This window comes from Cuculus canorus, chromosome 5, assembly GCF_017976375.1.
Source record: "Cuculus canorus isolate bCucCan1 chromosome 5, bCucCan1.pri, whole genome shotgun sequence".
In the NCBI taxonomy this organism is placed as follows: domain Eukaryota; kingdom Metazoa; phylum Chordata; class Aves; order Cuculiformes; family Cuculidae; genus Cuculus; species Cuculus canorus.
In genome coordinates, this window is record NC_071405.1 from 3,955,216 (window position 1) to 3,975,679 (window position 20,464).

The 20,464-nt window shown below is 49.4% G+C and overlaps 1 protein-coding gene across 5 annotated transcripts in view; it reads left to right on the top strand.

Annotated features, from left to right (window-relative positions):
• The window catches only part of FERMT2 (FERM domain containing kindlin 2), a 59,917-nt gene extending 49,987 nt beyond the window's left edge, over positions 1-9,930 (top strand). For 3 of the 5 annotated variants that reach the window (XM_054066828.1, XM_054066826.1, XM_009558788.2), the window contains 7 exons: positions 15-139; positions 1,805-1,911; positions 2,054-2,275; positions 5,211-5,231; positions 5,745-5,869; positions 6,096-6,237; positions 8,594-9,930. In XM_054066828.1, the coding sequence (XP_053922803.1) occupies positions 15-139; positions 1,805-1,911; positions 2,054-2,275; positions 5,211-5,231; positions 5,745-5,869; positions 6,096-6,237; positions 8,594-8,767 (916 nt within the window). In that variant the 3' untranslated portion in view covers positions 8,768-9,930. The remainder of the gene's footprint in view (positions 1-14; positions 140-1,804; positions 1,912-2,053; positions 2,276-5,210; positions 5,232-5,744; positions 5,870-6,095; positions 6,238-8,593) is intronic. The other 2 variants (XM_054066827.1, XM_009558789.2) reach the window with 1 other exon arrangement.
• The last annotated feature ends 10,534 nt before the right edge of the window (positions 9,931-20,464 follow it).

Below are 20,464 nucleotides of genomic sequence, written 5' to 3' on the forward strand. Positions count from 1 at the left end.
AATCTGTCTGGCAGGCCCAAGAAGCTGACGTTGAAAGGCTACAAGCCGTATTGGTGCACCTTCAAAGATACCTCCATTTCCTGCTATAAAAGCAGAGAGGAATCCAACGGGACTCCTGCACACCAGATGAACCTGAGAGGTAAGAGAAGCACAAGTGCAGTTGGATTTTATGACAGTAATAGGCTGCTCCTTTTGCCTCTTGTTTTCCTCCTGCATCTTTCCTACTGCCTCTCAATACAAGAGAGACATTGAGGGGCTGGAGTGCATCCAGAGAAGAGAACAGAGCTGGGGAAGAGTCTGGAGAACAAGGATTCTGGGAGCAGCTGAGGGACCTGGGGCTATTTAGCCTGGAGAAGAGGAGGCTGAGGGGAGACCTTGTCGCTCTCTGCAGCTCCTGGAAAGGTGTTGGGCTCTTCTCCCAATAACAAGTGATAGGACGAGAGGAAATGGCCTGAAGTTGCACAGAGGGAAGTTCAGATTTGGTATTGGGAAAGATTTCTTCACTGAAAGAGTCGTGAAGCACTGGCAGAGGCTGCCCAGGGCAGTGGTGGAGTTACCATCCCTTGAGGTCTTCAGAAAGCGTGTAGACATGGCACTTGGGGACATGGTTTTGTAGGCACGGTGATGTTGGGCTGACAGTTGGACTGGATGAGCTTAGAGGTCTTTTCCAACCTTAATGATTCCATAATTATCTCCTTGGCATGCCATCCTTGGGTTGGATAAATACATTTAAAGGAATGAGAGTGGCTGGGTTTGATAGCATGGCATGCGCTTGGACTTCCAGAAAGTGAAGATGTGGTACATGTGACTCCAAGGCCACCAGCTTCCCAGTACCATGAGGAGACAACTAGCTGTCCTCCTTTTTGTTGATGACTATCCAAAAGAATCAAATTAGAACGGCAGAGAATAAGTTTGAGCCGGACAGAACAGACCATTCTCTTCCTTCACTGCCTTTAATTATTTTCCTCCTCTCCCTGGTGCTGTTTCTGAGCAGCCTCGCTCAGGCGTTCCCTGCAAGCCTTGCACATGAGTTTTTAAATTCCTGCAGCTGCTGGCCTTTCTTATGTCAAGTTTAACATTCCATCTCAGCCACCGAACTGCAGAGAGCTCGTTTTTTTTCCCTATGGAGGCAGGAGCAGATGTGATTGATGCCAAGCGACCTCGGGCTGCATTCAGAGCGAAGCCCAGCCTGCAGGACCTTTTTGGGAGCTTCTGACATATCTGCTGTGACGACACTTGTAAAAAATCTCGGAGGCGGTGTTGAAGCAGTGCCCAAGGCTGACTTGGCTGGGTCAGTTCATCACCCCCTGGTGTTTATACAACCGCTCACAGTCCTTTCCAGACACCAAAAGTGAGATGTTCGCACCTCATCACTGACTATAGCAGCGATGCTCCTGGATGAAATAACATATAGGGCTTTCAGGGTGAGAGTCAGCACCCATCCAGCCATCCTTTCTTATCCTTTCACAAACATTTCAGGGTCATGGAGTACTGACCAGCCCTCAGGTCCTTCTGAGAGGCCAGGCAGGAGCTGTCAGATGAATCCTGCAAGCACACGTTAGCTTTGGTTTCATTGCTTTCTTGCTTTTTTACGATTGCTTGGATAAAGAGACATCCGACACGGTTTTTGTCCCTACTATGTAGAGCATTGATCCCATCGGAGATGTGGAGCGAAACTTCAGCAGCACCGAGATGCTGTTAGACACACTTTACTTTTTCTTCTCTTTTTTTGGGGGTGGATTTTTTCTCCTTTTTAAAGCTTCCTTCTTCACAGCCTTGTTAAACACTGGCTCCCTTATTGCAGGATGTGAAGTTACCCCTGATGTGAACATCTCTGGTCAGAAGTTTAACATCAAACTTCTGATTCCGGTGGCAGAGGGAATGAATGAAATCTGGCTTCGCTGTGATAACGTAAGTTTATCACTTGGACCAACAACCTCTTCGCCCTTTGCCTACCATCAGCTCATGTTCAGATGTGCCACTTAGCTGGTGTTAATGAAAAAAAATAAGAAAATGTACTGATGTGTGTCTGCGTCTCCGATTTGGTGGGCAGGAGACACAGTACGCCAGCTGGATGGCCGCGTGCCGCCTGGCCTCCAAGGGCAAGACGATGGCCGACAGCTCCTACGGCATGGAAGTGCAGAACATCCTCTCCTTCCTGAAAATGCAGCATTTGAACCCAGACCCCCAGCTGATCCCGGAACAAATCAACACCGACATTAATCCCGAGTGTCTGGTTTCTCCTCGCTACCTGAAAAAGTACAAGAACAAGCAGGTAGGTGCTCGCCCGTTCTCCCAACACGGTGTTGGTGTGGACTGGGCTGACCGTGCACTCGTTTCGGTAGTAGCGGCTGTTTAACACGACGTGTTTGGGATGCTGTCACTTAATCGGATGCACATGGTTACTAAAATGAAATGCTGACTGAAATCAGTGGTTTCGATCCAGCACCTGGAGATGGCACCCGCGCCCTTATCTATGTCATATATTGTCTGACAGTGCATGTACACAGCCTCGTCAGCCGGAACCATGTATTTTAAATACATTTAAAATGTATTTACATTTAAAATGTATTTACATTTATTTAAAATACATTTTGGGAATGGAGTTTGCCCCTGCTGATACCGAGCGACAATGCAGCAAGGGATGGGCAAGATGCAGCAGCGATGAGACAAAATCAGTCCCCGGTGCTGGGATTAAAACCTTTTCCTTCTCACAGAGTGTGCAGAAATCCTTAGGATCAGCAAAGTTGCAGTTGCTTGCAGTGCTTTATCCAGACTTGGCTGTAATGTGGTTTGCATATTTTCTGTCTTTGCTTCTCCACTACTTCCAAATACCAATCCTTGAAACATTGCTTCATTTTGAGTTGCTGTGACTCGTGCTTGAACTCCACGCTACATTCGATCTGTGCATGACAGGGCTGAACTGTTCTGCACTGGAAATAAATGCATGACTTTCTGAAAGCAATTATATGTCGGGACAGAAGGGAAAATAAGGAAGGCATTGCTCCGTGGCCTTTTGGTGACTTAACCGTTCAGCTGTAGCTCTGCAGCCTGTGTGCTTTGGGCTGGCTGTGGCTAGATACGATTTCTCAGAACCCAGAAGGCGACTGCAAGTCAGAGAAGCAGGAAAAATAGAACTTTTTATTGGCACAGCACGATGATTTCCTGGCAGTGGAGTTAGATTTTATATAGTCCTTATTATTCTCCTGAATAAGCCTTTATATCCACTTGGATGGAGGAGAGGCTGCATAAATATACCGTTTTAACATCTATAACTTCTAGGTTTGAACTCGGTAAAAATGGAGGCACCTGGAAAAATATTAGCTCACAGAACTTGCTTACCATGCAGGTATCCTCATAAAAATAACCTCCATCTAACCACGAGGATGAACACGAGCATTCACACCACTCCGTGTAAGGCCAGCAGCCACGATGCAAACCCCGGGTCCCTTACAGACATCAGATAAAGAGCAGATTTAGGCTTTTCCATCATGGCCAGAGGCAGAGCTTGCAGCAGCAGAGACTGTTTGCCGGCACAGAGAGATGGAGGCTGCGGGAATGCAAGGAATTTGACCACGAGGGTCCCTCTGTGCCCCTGCACGGGGTGAGGAGGAGGAGGAGGTTGTGCAGCTCACAAACGGTGCTGAAATGGGAATTGGCGGTGGGCCTTGTTGAGGATTTATAGAGGCACTTGGTCCCACACAGAGCCACTCAGGTGGTGGTGTTCCCCACGTGCCGTTGCAGCAGCGCAGGGTTGGCAGGTTGGGTTTGGAGAGAGCCAAATCTTAAATGAAAGAAAAAAACAAACCCCAAAATAAATGTGTTCACAGCTCTCAGGTGCCGTACTGGGGGTTGGTGTCAGAGCAGCATGCAGCTGCTTTGCAAGGGGAGTGCATCCTCCCTATATTGCCCTGTGTGCTCCAGCTGATGCTCTCCTCCAGCCGCTTGTTACCCAGAGCAGCATCCCTGTTATTTCTCTGCATATCTCAAATAAAAGAAGCTATTGAGCTGACGGCTCACAGTGAGCTACTGAGCTTCCTACTGAGTAAATAGGCTGGAGTTTGTGCAGAGACATGGAGAGGAGGGTGAGGACATGAGGTTCAACAAGGCCAAGGGCTAGGTCCTACACCTGGGTCAGGCCAGTCCCTGGTTTCAATACAGGCTGGGGATGATGTGATTGAGAGCAGCCCTGAGGAGAAGGACTTGGGGTGCTGGGGACCGAGAAGCTCGACATGAGCCGGCAAAGTGTGCTCGCAGTCCAGAAACCAACCACGTCCTGGGCTGCATCCAAAGCAGCGTGGCCAGCAAGACGAGGGAGGGGATTCTGCCCCTCTATTCCTCTCTTGTGAGACCTCATCTGGAGTCCTGTGTCCAGTTCTGGAATCCTCAGCATAATAAGGATATGGAACTGTCGGAAAAGGTCCAGAGGAGGCTACAAAAATGATCCAAGGGCTGAAGCACCTTCCATACGAGGGCAGGCTGAGAGAGTTGGGGTTGTTCTGCCTAGAGAAGGCTCCGAGGAGACCCTATAGCGACCTTCCAGTACCCGAAGGGGCTACAAGAAATCTGGGGAGCGGCTGTTCACAAAGGCATGTGGTGATAGGATCAGGCATAATGGGTATGAACTGGAGAGGGGCAGATTTAGACTGGACATAAGGAACAATTTCTTCTCCATGAGAGTGGTGAGGCACTGGCCCAGGTTGCCCAGGGAAGTTGTGGCTGCCCCATCCCTGGAGGTGTTCAAGGCCAGGTTGGATGGGGCTTTGGGCAGCCTGATCCAGTGGGAGGTGTCCCTGCCCATCGCTGGGGCGTTGGAACTGGATGGGCTTTAAGGTCCCTTACAGCCCGGGCTGTCCTGTGATTCTATGGATTCTCCTCTGAGCTGGCAGCTTCGCTCTCCCCTTCATCCACCAGCAGGACCAAATCCAGTTCAGGACCAAACCCTCTCTACACAATGCCGGCCATCCAGGACCGCACCGGTTCTCGGGCAGGACCAGCACAAGGGACAAAATTCTGCTTGCTTGTTCCCTCACGTTCACCTTAGCTGCTTTTCTGCCTAAGAAATTGTGCATGTGTTTTGGTTTTTTTGGCTTGAACTTTTGGTTTGCAGTTAATTTACACTTTTTCTTTGCTTTGTTGCCATATTTCTGATTGCTTTTTTTTTTCTTTCTGCCTCCTTTTCTTATTTTTTTTCGCCTTGCCATCTGCAGCCAGGCTATGTAAGAGACTTGGTAAGTGACAGCAACAATAAAATTAAGATAAACGTAAGATAAAATAGTCTAGAACCCCTTTGGTTTAGAGAACAGCAATGAAAAGACTAACAAAACCTACACCCTCCCTGAGAAATTTGGGCCCTGTTTGTTTTTTATAATGGTCCCCAGTGATTTATGCTGCGAAACTGGAAACCGTACACCAGCAATCTGCCCCGCTGTTTGCTCACATCCTGCGTCTTAAACTAAATGAGCCTGAGTGGCTCTTTGCCTCCAGACAGCTCAGATCTATATTTGCTTTTATACGTCTGGAGACACGAAGCAGAAGCAGCTCCGTGTTTTATCAGCTGTGGTCGCAGGCTTTGAGCAGTTGTAGCTGAAATAAGACCTCAGGGTAGAAATTATCGATGATCTGCGTTGATCATAACCACGCTGGCTCCCAAATGCCTCGCGAGTTGTTACCTGTTTGCGTGTCGGTCGGGATGACACTAACGAACCCCCTCGCCTAAAGCCGGTGTGTCTCGCCGCCTGCAGATCACAGCACGTATTCTGGAAGCCCACCAGAACGTCGCTCAGATGAGTCTCATCGAGGCAAAGATGCGGTTTATTCAAGCTTGGCAGTCGCTGCCGGAGTTTGGCATCACGCATTTCATTGCAAGGTCGGTGGGTCTGCTGGGCAGAACAGGAGGGATTTCATGAGTCAATACGTGGAGTACATTAAATCCTTACCTGGGGAAGTTGTGGGGGAACTGGAATTAAAAGCATCAATTGCATTAACTGATAAAGCTGGTTTTATAAGATAACTCAGCGGCTGAGTTTAACATGCGTAACTGCGTATCTTGGACATGCACTGATGAATCCTCAATTATTAATCCCGTATTGCAGGTTCCAGGGGGGCAAGAAGGAGGAGCTGATTGGCATTGCCTACAATCGGCTGATACGGATGGATGCGAGCACGGGTGACGCTGTCAAAACCTGGCGGTTCAGCAACATGAAGCAGTGGAACGTGAACTGGGAGATTAAAATGGTGAGCCAGTGTTTTACACCTCGGCCGCTTCCCCAGCTATTGTTTGTGAGACAGGCACTGCGCTCCGGGGTTTTTTAAGTTCACTTTCCAAGTCAGCTTTTAGAAAGTCAGGTTTTCCCACTGCTGATTTCTGAAGTGTGTCCTGTCCTGCTGCGTCATTGTAATACAGGACAAGAGGAAACGGCCTCCAGTTGTGCCAGGGGAGGTTTAGATTGGATATTAGGAAAAATTTCTGTACTGAAAGAGTGGTGAAATACTGGGCCAGTGTTCAAAGAATGTGTAGATGTGGCACTTTTGGACATGGTTTAGCAGGCACAGTGGTGTTGGGCTGATGGTTGGACTGGATGATCTTAGAGGTCTTTTCCAACCCTAATGATTCTATATATTTTTCACTCTCCCCTCTTCCACTCTCTTTGGAATCTGGCACAGCTTGTCCTAACAGCTGGTGGAGTTGAGTCTGACTTAAAAAGAAGAGAAGCAACAAATCTTTAATGCAGCCAGTTACACACTTAATGCTAATGATTTTTTCCAGTCTCTGAACTTATAAAGGCAGGTAAAGAAAATCAGACTTCAGAACTGATGCTCAGGATTGATACTAACCAGTAACAAATGTACTGAGCCTTATCCGTACCAAAATTCATTTATTTGCAGTACACAGAATGGCTGAATGGTTTGGATTGGAAGGGACATCAAAGCCCATCCAGTTCCAACCCCCTGCCATGGGCAGGGACACCTCCCACAGGATCAGGCTGCTCCAAGCCCCATCCAACCTGGCCTGGAACACCCCCAGGGATGGGGCAGCCACAGCTTCTCTGGGCAACCTGGGCCAGGGCCTCCTCATCCTCATCGTGAAGAATTTCTTCCTAATGTCTAATCTAAATCTTCCCCCTTCCAATTTAAAGCCATTCCCCCTCATCCTATCACTCTATGCCTTTGTAAAAAGTCCCTCTCCAGCTTTTCTGGAGCCCCTTTCAGCACTGGAAGCTCCTGTGAGGTCTCCTCAGAGCCTTCTTTTCTCCAGGCTGAACAACCACAACTCTCTCAGGCTGTCCTTGTAGCAGACGTGCTCCAGCTGTCCCATCATGTTGGTGGCTCTGACTTCTGTGCAACAGCAGAGCCTTCACCAGGCTCCGAGATGGGCTTTTATGCCACTGGTACATTTGGATACACAATGTTTTTGTGCTCCTTTTCAGCACAATGCCCGATGAAAATTGTCAGGGATACGTGAGGGCCATTCTCCTGCGGTTTGCAGCTCATTAGGAGTTGCTGATGAGATCATTCAGCTTCCCCTCTGCCTCAGTGGCTTTGTTTTGACCCAGTGGCAACCTCCAGTATCCCAATTATTCAGCTTGGATACTCCGCTGGGAATCTGCCTCCCTCCCACCGAGCTGTCAGTGACGGGAGAACAGGAACATCAGGGGCATCAATAACTGGACGGTCTATTCAGTCACTTCAAAATGAGCTCCTCCAGGCCCCATAAAATATTTCTGTGGGCAAACTGCAACTTATAAAACCAGAAAACACTCGCAGGGAAACCTGGAAAGAAATTCCAGCCCTTGGCAGGTCTGTGCCCAGTCTCCTGTTTCTCTTGAAGCGAGGAAGATGTCGTCATGTAATCGCTGCCGAGAGGTGCAAACACCCTGGGTAATTATCTCTGAGTCAGGGGAGAATAAAAGGTATAAAGGTAATTTAAAGAAAGAGAAGATTCAATTAAAAAAATTCATTTTAAAAAGTAATAAAAGGTATTTCTGTATCTAAACATTTTAACAGTGATCGCAGAATATCTCGAAATGGAATGGGCTCATAGGGATCATCAGGTCCAAATCATCATTTTCATCGCTTTTTTTAGCTTGGGCAACAGAAAAAGACATCTGGTTTCACAAAAGAAAAGATAAGGAACTGGGATTGTTTCATCTGGAGAAGAGGAGGCTGAGGGGAGACCTCATCACTCTGCAACTCCCAGAAAGGAGGTTGTAGAAAGGTGGTGTTGGTCTCTTCTCCCATGTAACAAGGAATAGGATGAGAGGAAATGGTCTCAAGTTGTGCCAGTGAGGGTTTGAATTGGATATGAGGAAACATTACTTCACTGAAAGGTTTCTCAAGCTCCGGCAGATGCTGCCCAGGGCTGTGGTGGAGTCTCCATCCTTGGAGGGGTTAAGAAAATGTGTAGATGTGGCACTTAGGGACGTGGTTTCGCCAGCACGGTGATGTTGGGCTGACGTTGGACTCGATGAGCTGAGAGTCTTTTCCAACCTTAATGATTCCATGATTCTATGATTAAGAAGGGAAGAGCGTGTCCATGTAGCCCCTTTGGGAAGGCGCCAGTGAGGCTCACCCCTGTGGTTTTGCCCTCTAGGTGACAGTGGAGTTTGCCGACGATGTCCGGGTGTCCTTCATTTGCACAGAGGTGGATTGCAAAGTGGTGCACGAGTTCATCGGCGGCTACATCTTCTTGTCGACGCGAGCGAAAGATCAGAACGAGAGTTTAGACGAAGAGATGTTCTACAAACTGACCAGCGGTTGGGTGTGAGTCCCATGTACTGTTCACCAAGAGGAAACCCCATGGCCATATTAATATTTAACTTTAAAAAGCTGTCCTTTGAAATATGCTGCTTAATAAAGTAAGCTTGAAATGTATCTTTTTTTTTTTTATCATGAAAGTTTTTGCATTACCAGACCAGTTAATCTGTGTGCACTAATGAGCACTTCTGTTAATTCGCTATAACAAGACCGTATCTGGGCCGGGTGATTCTGCCAGTGGATACAGAACCGATGGGCAGATCAGGGTGAGATTTGACTGATTTAAAGTAGCCAATTTTCTATGAGAACTCTAAGCCATCTTCTTGTGAAGCCATCCAAGGCTTAGCCTATATGAAGTCTATTTATCATGATTAATGCATGAGTGTTTTCTTTCTTTCCTTCGTGTTTTTATCCTGTACATTCGTCCCGTTCGGAAGTCGCCCTCCCCGTAGGTAGAGTTGCCCTCCCTCCTTTCACACTACATCCACCAGGACTGCTTTCAGGTGCCTGACATGACTCTGCCGACCATTGTGGCCTCGAAGGCGATCTTCTGTTAGTCTGTTATAGCTTGGTTTTATTTGTTAACTTTTGATAATCATTTATATTGTCTTTTTTTTTTAATGTTATTTTATTTTTACACCATATTGTATTACGACACGTTTAGTATTCACCAGCATAGTCACTGTTCTGCCTATGATATGCAAACATTTTTCATTACGATATGAAGTAAAGGTCTATGAAGTACAGTTTGTGTAACTAATGTAAAAAAAAAAACCCACAAATTTTATAATATTGTACAGTTTTTTTAACTAGTGTCACAAGCCTGCTAGAATATCGCGTAGAGCTGGTGTAGCAGCATTAACTAGAGAGTGCCTGGAAGGGGAGAAACCAAGAAACACACAAAAAAACCCCCTGGTTTCAGTCCGGTAAATTTTTATCTACGTTTAGTAGGATTTCAGAGCTGTGCCTCAACACCCTTAGTATCTGATACGTGGGGCCAGGATGTCCCTGCTGGTTAAGCCATCGCAGCATTAACACTAACGGGGAGCCATCTCCTGCCCCACCTAACGCCGAGGAGTAACCAGTGTTGCGTTGCTATAGTCTGTGGTTTGAAGACTATGTACAAATGCCATTTTATTTTAAATAAAAGTCAAATCTTTTATTTAATTTTCAGCTGGTTTAATATTATTTTATTTAATATTCGCTCCTGGGTTTTGTGGTTCTGGTGCCCATAGCAATGCCTGTGTGATACAGCCACCCTGTGCCAGCCTCCCACTGCCTTCTCCCAAGCTTGCCGAAACAAACCACTACCAAAAAGATGAGCAAAATACAGGGATGGGACAAGAGAGTCCAAGGCAACAGCAGGTCAAGAGAGGGGGTTCTCCTCTCTCCTGAGACCCCACCTGGAGTCCTGTGTATATTTCTGGAATCCCCAACAGAAGAAGGAGATGGAACTGATGGAATGGGTCCAGAGGAGGCCACAGAGATGATCCAAGGGCTGGAGCACCTCTGCTCTGAGGACAGGCTGAGAGAGTTGGAGTTATTCAGCCTGGAGAAGAGAAGGCTCCGAGGAGACTTTAGAGCAGCTTCCAGGGCTGAAAGGGGCTCCAGGAAAGCTGGGGAGGGGCTTTTTACAAGGGCCTGGAATGACAGGATGAGGGGGAATGGCTTTAAATTGGAAGGGGGAAGATACAGATGAGACATTAGGAAGGAATTCTTCACCAATGAGGGTGAGGAGGCCCTGGTCCAAGTTGCCCAGAGCAGTGGTGGCTGCCCCATCCCTGGAGGGGTTCAAGGCCAGGTTGGATGGGGCTTGGAGCAACCTGATCCAGTGGGAGGTGTCCCTGCACATGGCTAGGGGCTGGAACGATCATTCCAGCTAGATGATCATTAAGGTCCCTTCCAACCCAAACTATTCTATGATTCTAAGAGGTGCTCAGGGATCTGGTATAGTAGTGGACAGGGACTTGATGATCTCAAAGGTCTTTTCCAACCAAGCAGTTCTCTGATTCTGTAAAAACAGGAAAGTTCCAATGGCACTGGGTGATTTCTCCCATTGCAAATGGGACTGCAGCCAGGGCAGAGGTGTGCTGGGCATGTGCCAGGATGCTCCCTGCCCTGCCCCACGCCCAGGGGCTTGTTCTTTGGGTGCTGGCAGCTCCTGGCTGCCTGGCAAGTCCAGGCAGTGGCGGGAGGCACGCGAACGGAGGAGCGGAATGCACGCTCCAGGCAGGCAGTGCCAGGATCTTGGCTGGATGCGGGAGCGCGTGAGGCACGGCAATAAAAATGTGCCTGGCCTGGAACTGGAATTCCCAGTTCTGGAATCCTCAGCGTAAGAAGGAGATGGAGCTGTTGGAAGGGGTCCAGAGGAGGCTACAAAGATGATCAGAGGGTTGGAGCACCTTCCATACAAGGACAGGCTGAGGGAGTTGGGGTTGTTCAGCCTGGAGAAGAGAAGGCTCAGAGGAGATCTTATAGTGACCTTCCAGTACCTGAAGGGGCTACAAGAAAGCTGGGAGGGGCTAGTGAAAAGGGCTTGTGATAGGACAAGGGGCAATGGGTATAAACTGGAGAGGAGCAGGTTTAGACTAAACATTAGGAAGAATTTCTTCACCATAAGAGTGGTGAGACACTGGCCAAGGTTGCCCGAGAAGCCGTGGCTGCCCCATCCCTGGAGGTGTTCCAGGCCAGGTTGGATGGGCCTTGAGCAGCCTGATCCAGTGGGAAGTGTCCCTCCCCATGGCAGGGGGTTGGAACTGGATGGGCTTTGAGGTCCCTTCCAACCCAAAACTATCCTATGATTCTGTGATTCTATGATTCTGACTGCACCAAAGCTGAGTGTGTGATGGGGATGGCTCCCTGAAAAACACTTGCCTCCCATTTCACAGCCTGAGGTGACCCAGGATGGGAAGATGGATAGGAAAGATGAGGAGAGAAGATGCATCTCCTCCATCTGTCCGTCCATCCCCAGCTGACTCCACAGGGCTCTGCTATGCTGAATCAGGACCTGATTTTGCAGCTGAAGGAGGCAAAAGGCAGGAAATGCTGAGCGGAAAAGCAAAGGAGGTCGGGGAAGGGGCATGGGAAGGCAGAAGCTGTTTCCATCCACAACCCTTCCCCACATGGCCCCCTGAGGACGGGAGCCAGGAGAAGCTGGGTAGGAAGCGGGGAGCGGTGCAGACGCTTGCAGGAGGCTGGGAAACAGCAAGGGAGTTGGAGGGAGCTTCAAGGTGATCCAAAGGAACCTGTCAGGTTTTCTAGAATGCATTTCCTTTCTCCTTGGATGAAAAGATCCAATGAAATTGAGCCATTGGAGTGGAGACGGCAGAGGCGTAGAAAAAAGCTGTGGTTTACCTAAAGTCTGGAGAAACACCAGATAAAACAGAACACAAAGTTAATCACAAGTGCTGGGCTGCCGGCCTGGATGGGAACTGCCACACGCTGAGGATGGACACAGGGTGGGGAGGGAGCACGAGGACCACGGTTTGAGGTAACTTGGAGAGGGAGGCAGTGGGAGCTGAAGTGCGAGGGAGGGGATGGATGGCCCAGCCCAGGGACAAGTGGCAGCAAGCGGACACGAGGACAAGGAAGATCATAGAATCATAGAACAGTTAGGGTTGGAAGGGACCTCAAAGCCCATCCAATTCCAACCCCCTGCCATAAGCAGGGACACATCCCACTGGATCAGGCTGCTCAAGGCCCATCCAGCCTGGCCTTGAACCCCTCCAGGGATGGGGCAGCCACCACTGCTCTGGGCAACCTGGGCCAGGGCCTCAGCACTCTCATCATGAAGAAATTCTTCCTTATGCCCAGTCTAAATCTGCTCCTCTCCAGTTTATACCCATTGCCCCTCGTCCTATCACACCAAGCCTTTGTGAACAGCCCCTTCCCTGCTTTCTTGTAGCCTCTTTCAGCTACTGGAAGGTGGCTGTTCCATCTCCTTCTCATGTTGAGGATTCCAGAACTGGACACAGGACTCCAGATGAGGTCTCACAAGAGAGGAGCAGAGGGGCAGAATCACTTCCCTCGCCCTGCTGGCCACGCTGCTTTGGATGCAGCCCAGGATACGGTTGGCCTTCTGCGCTGTGAGCGCACATTGACGGCTCATGTCAAGCTTCTCACCCCCAGCACCCCAAGTCCTTCTCCTCAGGGCTGCTCTCAATCACATCATCCCCCATTGTGTACTGAAACCGGGGATTGCCCCGACACAGGTGCACAACTTTGCACTTGGCCTTGTTGAACCTCACAAGGTTCTCACAGCCCCACTTCTCCAGCCTGTCCAGGTCCCTCTGGATGACATCCCATCCTTCCGGTGTGTCAAGCGCACCACTCAGCTTGGTGTCACCTTCAAACTTGCTGAGGGCGCCCTCGATCTCACTGTCAATATCATTGATGAAGATATTAGCACTTTATTTTTGGTTTTACATCATAGCCTTTTGCTCCGCTGCTCCTCTCATAGCTATCAGTTGCTGGTGGAGTGATGCCGAGTCAAAAGGAAACCACAATGCAGTGGGTGCAGAGGGTTTCCAGCTACGTGTGGGGCAGAGGTGTCAGAAACCAGGTAGGATTGGGGGTGTTTGGGCAACAAATCCAGCAATGGAGATCATAGAATCATAGGATCATAGAATTATAGAATCATAGACGAGTTAGGGTTGGAAGGGACCTTAAAGATCTTCTAGTTCCAGCCCCCCTGCCATGGGCAGGGACACCTTCCACCAGACCAGGCTACATGAAACGGGTCAATGTGAATCCCACTTCCCACAGCACCAGCGCTGAATCATAGAAGGGAGACGCGGTGGTTTGTTCTGCTGATGGAGGGAAATCTGGTTGTGGTTGACCCTTTTGGGTAAACAAAAAAGTAAATTGAATTAAAAGCAATAACAGATGCAGAGAGAAACCAGCCCAGGGGTGTCCACAGTGCCTGGGGAGAGAAGAGCAGGGACTGCCTGGCATCCACATCTGGTGGCTGCGCCAGGGAAAGAAGAATTATCTCCAACTGTTTGGATAAACTGTTGATGGGAAGGGAGGTTCAGAGGCAACAATGCTGCCTGAACCCCAGTTTAACCAGACCAAGCAGCAGAGGTGTCTTAAAAACAGGATTAGCCCAGCATTCCAACATCAGGAAGGGCCATGGGGATGCTCCTTCTCCGCTGGCCCTTCTGTAGGAGCTTGAGGAGCGCGGGGAACAAAACAATAAATCACTTCACGGAAAGGCACTGATGCAAACCAGCTGCCAGGGTGAAAACCCGCTCCACTTCATGCACGCAGGGGATTTGCATGCCTGCCCGAGGAGGGATCAGCTGGGGTGTCGGGTAGGATTCATATGGCTTTTGCAGCCCCAAGTAATTCAATCCCGTGCAGATGAGGCAATCGCAGAGTGGTTTGGAAGGAAGAACAGCAGAGGTTTGTTCAGAGGGGAGATTCGTGGACCCACGGGGATTTTAAAAGCAAAGCAAAAAAAAGAAATATTTCCAAAAGAAGGCATCAAGGAGGGGGTGAAAGCAGCACAGCCTGAGAACGGAGCATCTCACTGCCATGGATGATGAAACGAGGACATTTGGGGAAGCCATTGGTTTTGGGGGGGGCAAAAACCACAAAATGATCCCCAAGCACTACAAAAGGATCTGGCTTATTGCCTACAACAGGGACACGTGGGTGCAAAGGTCTGATTTCCAAAAGCACCTCCCATTCCTCCTGCGATGGGACAGCCACTCCTGCAGTGGGGCTTTCCTGTGGCGAGCAGGGCCTGCAAAGAGGTCCTCAAATGAAACCATAGTAAAAGCAAGCCCAATGAGTCATTTTAGCATCTCAGCTCCGCAGGAAGCACGCTGAGGTCTTTCCAGCCTTCAGGTCAGGAAGGCGCTGCAGGGCAGCCAGTGCCAATTCCCCAGGACCAGCCCGGTGCAAAGGCAGCTCCCAAATTTGTAGGATCATGGAATGGTTTAGGCTGGAAGGAACCTTAAAGCCCATCCAGTTCCAGCCCCCTGCCATGGTCAGGGACACCTCCCACTGGATCAGGGGCTCCAAGCCCCATCCAACCTGGCCTTGAACCCCTCCAGGGATGGGGCAGCCACACTGCTCTGGGCAACCTGGGCCAGGGCCTCCCCACGCTCACAGAAGAATATTTCTTCCTAAGATCTCCCCTCAATCTCCCCTCTTTCAGCTGAAAACCATTGCCCTCATCCCAACCCTGCACTCACTGATCAAGAGCCCCTCCCCATCTTTCCTGGAGCCCCTTTCGGTACTGGAAGCTGCTCTAAGGTCTCTCTTCTCTTCTTCAGGCTGAACAACCCCAACTCTCTCAGCCTGCACTCATACTGGAGGTGCTCCAGCCCTTGAATCATCTTCATGGACTCACTCTAACAGATCCATGTCCTTCCTGTGCTGAGGACTCCAGAAATGAAAGCAGGACTCCAGGTGGAGTCTCACCAGAGCAGAGCAGAGGGGCAGAATCCCCTCCCTCACGCTGCTGGTCCCACTGCTTTGGTTGCAGCCGAGGACACGGTTGGTTTCTGGCCTGTGAGCACGTATTGGTAGCTCATGTCGAGCTTCTCATCCACCAGCACCCCAAGCCCTTCTCTTCAGGTCTACTTTCAATCCATTAATTCCCCGTGCTCCTACTCCAGGAGGATGCAACTGCCTTTCCCAGCCCCTCCAAGCGTCTCACTTCATCGAGCATCAGGGGACTTTTGGGGCTGGGATCAGTAGATCTTTCTCCCTGCCCTGCATGAGCTGGCAGAGAGGCCCTCTGGGCAGTCAGGGCCACCAGGGATTTACCCAGGATTTAGCAGTGATGCAGAAAACCCAGACCAGGTGTCGCCACCACCAGCCAGGATCCGTCCCAAAGATGAAACCACATGCAGATGTGAGTTGCCTGCTTCAGTCTGGTTGCCGAGAAACCCTTTGCATCTTGGGTGCATTACCAGAGCCCTCATCTCCAACACAGGAAAGGATGCTGAAGAGCCAGAGCTCTCGGCGGCGGCTCCGACTCGGACGGCAGGAGTGGTTTCATCAGCCTAATTAAATTCAGACCGATCGGTGACCACACTTGCATAGTTCAAAACCTTTCTGGAAACCAGAGAGGGGGAGGGAGGTTTATTTGTTTGCTTTAAGTATCATAAAAGCACTGTACGCTTTTATTTGTGGCACTGAGGCACTAAAGAGATAAGAGATCTATAAATATCTACTGGATGTTATAGATTTTAGAGAGAAAAATTACCTCCCCGCTTGCATCTCTTCCTGTAAACCCCAGTGCAGCACGGTCCAGGCAGCCCAGCCTCACGCCTGCTCCCGTTTCGATTGGCATCTCAGCCTTCCCTTTGAAATCCCTTGCATCCTTCCAGCTGTTCGACATGTTTTAGGTTTGATCCTCCCCCAAGAAACTTGAGTTTCTCTTAAGCTCCCTCGTCTGGTTTTCATAACTGCAGAACACAAACGGGGCCATTTCCCAGGGTGTTATCGAGGCCACGGGTCTGCGAAGCCTCAGGGATGCAAACCTGGACCTTTCCCTATGGGAGAAGCCAAAAACTTGCCGAGGAAAATGGTGCTGAGGGGTTGGGGAGGAAGGGGATGGGAAACACTGCTTTAAGAAGAATTAAAAATCCCCACCTGTCAAACTCACCCCCAAAAGATGAAAGAGGAAAGATGTAGAGGATCTGTGTTGCTGTTCGATATAACAGCTATTATTTTTTTTTTTGCTTTTCAATGCAGGATTGAGATCAGAATGGGAATTTTAGTGGGGATTTTAGGGTGACTACAGGAAAGCTGGGGCTCTTGATCAAGCAGGGCAGGGACAGGATGAGGGGGAATGGTTTTCAGCTGAAAGAGGGGAGATTGAGATGAGATCTTGGGGAGAAATGTTTTCCTGTGAGGGTGGGGAGGCCCTGGCCCAGGTTGCCCAGAGCAGTGGTGGCTGCCCCATCCCTGGAGGGGTTCAAGGCCAGGTTGGATGGGGCTTGGAGCCCCTGATCCAGTGGGAGGTGTCCCTGCTGACAGCAGTGGGGTTGTAGCTGGTTGGGCTTTAATGTCCTTCCCAACCCAAACCATTCCACGATTCTATGATCCTATGAAAAATCTGGTGGGAGCTTCCACTGGTTTGCTCAGCATCTTCTCTGATCCGTGTAAGGGGCTGCGATGTTTGCACTTTGGGGGGGGGTGGGAGTGTTCTTTTTTTAGCTTGACACAGGAGCATCAAAATATTTTCCTAGAGCCCAAGTGACTTGGAAAGGCCAATCCCATATTTTAAAGTGACTCAAATATGCAAGAACTCATCAGATACTGAAATAATTCAGGAAGCTTTCCCTTTGATCCACAGTTAAGACAAAGACCTGGAAACCAAGCTCCTCTGTGCTGTCGGCTCCTGGTGAAGCCACAGATCCCTGGCTGGTGGGAAGGCTCCAGCTGGAGGACTCCCACTCCCCCTCCTCTGAGAAAGAAGCAGTTTAAGCAAATAAAGCATTTTCTCTGGGTTTCTTTTTTTTTTCTCTGGCTTCTGGTCAGCAGCTGGTCAGCCCCGAATGAGCAAGCTGAGCTTTGAATTCCTGCCTGGGGAAGGGGGGGTAGAAGAAATGGGAGAGGATCTGGGTTAGAAATTTGACTCACGCCAGCGATCCCAGACGGAACTTGCTCGCCTTGCCCAGGAGTAGGTCCCGGAGGGAGGCACTGGATCGGCCCAGGGACAAGCTGTTGTGGTTTGAGCTAAAGTACACTCAGTTTTCTGACTGTAGCTCTGAGTAATGTCATTTTCTGAAAGTTAACTGCATGCTTTTCAGACAGAGTTTCTCTAGGATTGATCTCACAGGGCACTGGGATGCACAGAGGCCAATGCTTTAATTATTCCTATGGAAAGCAAGGCCATCCTCAAGCTGGTGGAACCTTAAGTGAAAGAGGCAAAAAAGGTCACACCTGAAGGGAGGGGTGGACAGGAGAGGTGACCCCACACTGACCAACAAAGGATTCCATCCCATAGATGTCATGCTCAGCACAAAACTGAGAGATCTCATTCTCTTCTCCAATGGCCAACGTCCAGTGAGGACCTTGTCTGTCTTTTGGCCCCTGATCCTGGATCTGCGTATTCCTGAATCCAATTCCCGAGCCCAGCTCCCTCCCAGCCTCAGACCCTTTCCCTTGTGTCTGTGTTCGTGATAACATACGGTCATCGAGGGGTGGGAGTGTGACTTCATATATTTGTACTGATTTCATTATTTTCTTATTATTTTCTTTATTATTATTATTATTATTTCGTTAAAGCTGTAGTTTTAGTTTCCAACCCACAAGTCTTTTTCCTCTCATTTCCCTTTCCTTTTGGGGAGGGGGAAGGAAGGGAATTGGGAGCCCAACTGAGTGGTTTTAGCAGCCAAAATTGGTCAGGCCAGGGCTAAACTGTGACACAAGCATAAGGAGCCACAGGGGGAACTGAGGTGGAGAAAGTTAAGCCCTCTGGCAGCTCACAGGATGGGACAACAGCAGCTCTGTTGTTCCTTTTGTGCAATTCCTAAATCCTGGGGCAAAGCAGCATTGCTAAGCTCAGGCATTTGCTCTATGGGGAGATGCGGTCTCCTGGCCTTGAACACTTCCAGGGATGGGGCAGCCACAGCTTCCCTGGGCAACCTGGGCCAGGGCCTCACCACTCCCATCGTGAAGAAATTCTTCCTAATGTCCAGTCTAAATCTGCCCCTCTCCAGTTTATACCCATTTCCTCTTGTCCTATCACCACAAGTCTTTATGAACAGCCCCTCTCCAGCTTTCTTGTAGCCCTTTCAGGTACTGGAAGGTCACTATAATGTCTCCTCAGAGCCTTCTCTTCTCCAGGCTGAACAACCCCAACTCTCTCAGCCTGTCCTCGAAGGGAAAATGCTCCAGCCCCTGGATCGTCTTTCTAGCCTCCTCTGGACCTGTTCCAACAGCTCCATCTCCTTCTTATTTTGAGGATTCCAGAACTGGACACAGGACTCCAGATGAGGTCTCACAAGAGAGGAATAGGGGGCAGAATCCCCTCCCTCGCCCTGCTGGCCACACTGTTTTGGATGCAGCCCAGGATGCGATTGGCCTTCTGGGCTGTGAGTGCACACTGACGGCTCATGTCGAGCTTCTCATTGACCAGCATGCAGTTCTACTTCCCTGCCATGGGCAGGGACACCTCCTACTGGATCCAGTTGCTCAAAGCCCCATCCAACCTGGCCTTGAACACTTCCCAGCAAAGAGCATCCATAATTGCTCTGGGCAACCTGGACCAGGGCCTCACCACCCTCAGCATGAAGAATTTCTTCCTAATATCCAATCTAAATCTTCCCCCTTCCAATTTAAAGCCATTCCCCCTCGTCTTATCACTCCATTCCCTTATAAAAAGTCCCTTCCCAGCTCTCTCGTAGGTGCCTTTCAGGTACTGTAACGCCGAGAGCAGAGAGCGTCATGAGCTGAGCATGAGGGAGAGCACCAGGTGAACACTTCGCTCATTTTTCTTCCACGCAGAGTCGCGAAAAATGAAAGGATAATACTTTCAATGACCTAAAAGATGAGCGGATCAACCCTCCCAGCCCTGGAGCAGCACCATGTGGTGGAGATCAAGAGCCGCGCTGCCCCAGGTTTGCTCTACCCACAGTGCAGAGTCCAGCCCCAACTGCTGCCCCGGCACCCGTAGCCAAACTCCGTGTTATCTCAGACGTCCGCAAGGCTTGGGAATAAGGACATCTGGAACAAACACCTCCCAGATTGTCCTTCAAGTTCTCTGTGACCAAGTCAAACCCAGCCCTTTAATGGTGCTGTTAATTAATCCAGAGTTCAAAAATAGCCCTGCAGGATTTCCTGCCTCCTCTCCCTCCCGTCCAACTGTACCACAAGGTAGGAGAAAGGAGGAGAAGCTCATAAAGCAGAATGAAGGGAAGATGCTCCACAGAGCCTGCGGTATTGATACAAGAAGCAGTTACTGTCATGAAAATTGGAGCATTTTTATTTAAACTAGAGTTAAGTTTCCCCTGAACAATAGTGTTTTTTGAAAGTTAGACAGAACGTCCCTCTGAAAGCATGTTTTCTTTCAGACAGTGTTTCTTCCGGACACCGTTTTTTCTTTGAAGATGATAACATCTTGTGTGAAGTCTGATCTGTGCTGAACAGATGTCTCTTCTTCTGTAATCACCTCTGTTTGGAGTTTTCTCCCTATCCCAAATGCAAGGTCAAGCAGAGAGCTGGAGCCAGCTCCAAACAAGTAAGAGTTTTGCCTGTTGCAAAGTTTCATAATCACATTAAAATTAGTCCTTGGAAAGTCACAGAAGATGTATAAGATTTCTGGGAAAATATATACACATGCATGTAAGTGTAAGTGGGAAATATCTTCTGTCCCCAGCTCTTGTCTGCACACGATTGAGGAAGACCACTGCCTCGTGTCGCCCAGGGCTGATAAGGATGCTTGCTTTCTAAAACTCCAAAACAAGTCCTAGAAAGTTGATTTGCTGGCATTTTTTTTGTATCACTATGACCCTAGGTTATCGCTCTCGTTTCATGCGTAGCAACTCCCTCGCCATCCTTCCCCTGCCCATGTTCACCCAGAACACAGCTCGTCCATTTCTTTCCATGCATGCAACACACAAGCATAAACCTTCCAAGATGTGCTGTGTGTCATTAAATTCCTGGGAAGCACCTCAAGCGATGGGGATGCAGGGAGTGGCTGAGACCTCATCATTTGCCCAACTGCTCCGTGGGAGTGGGTCCA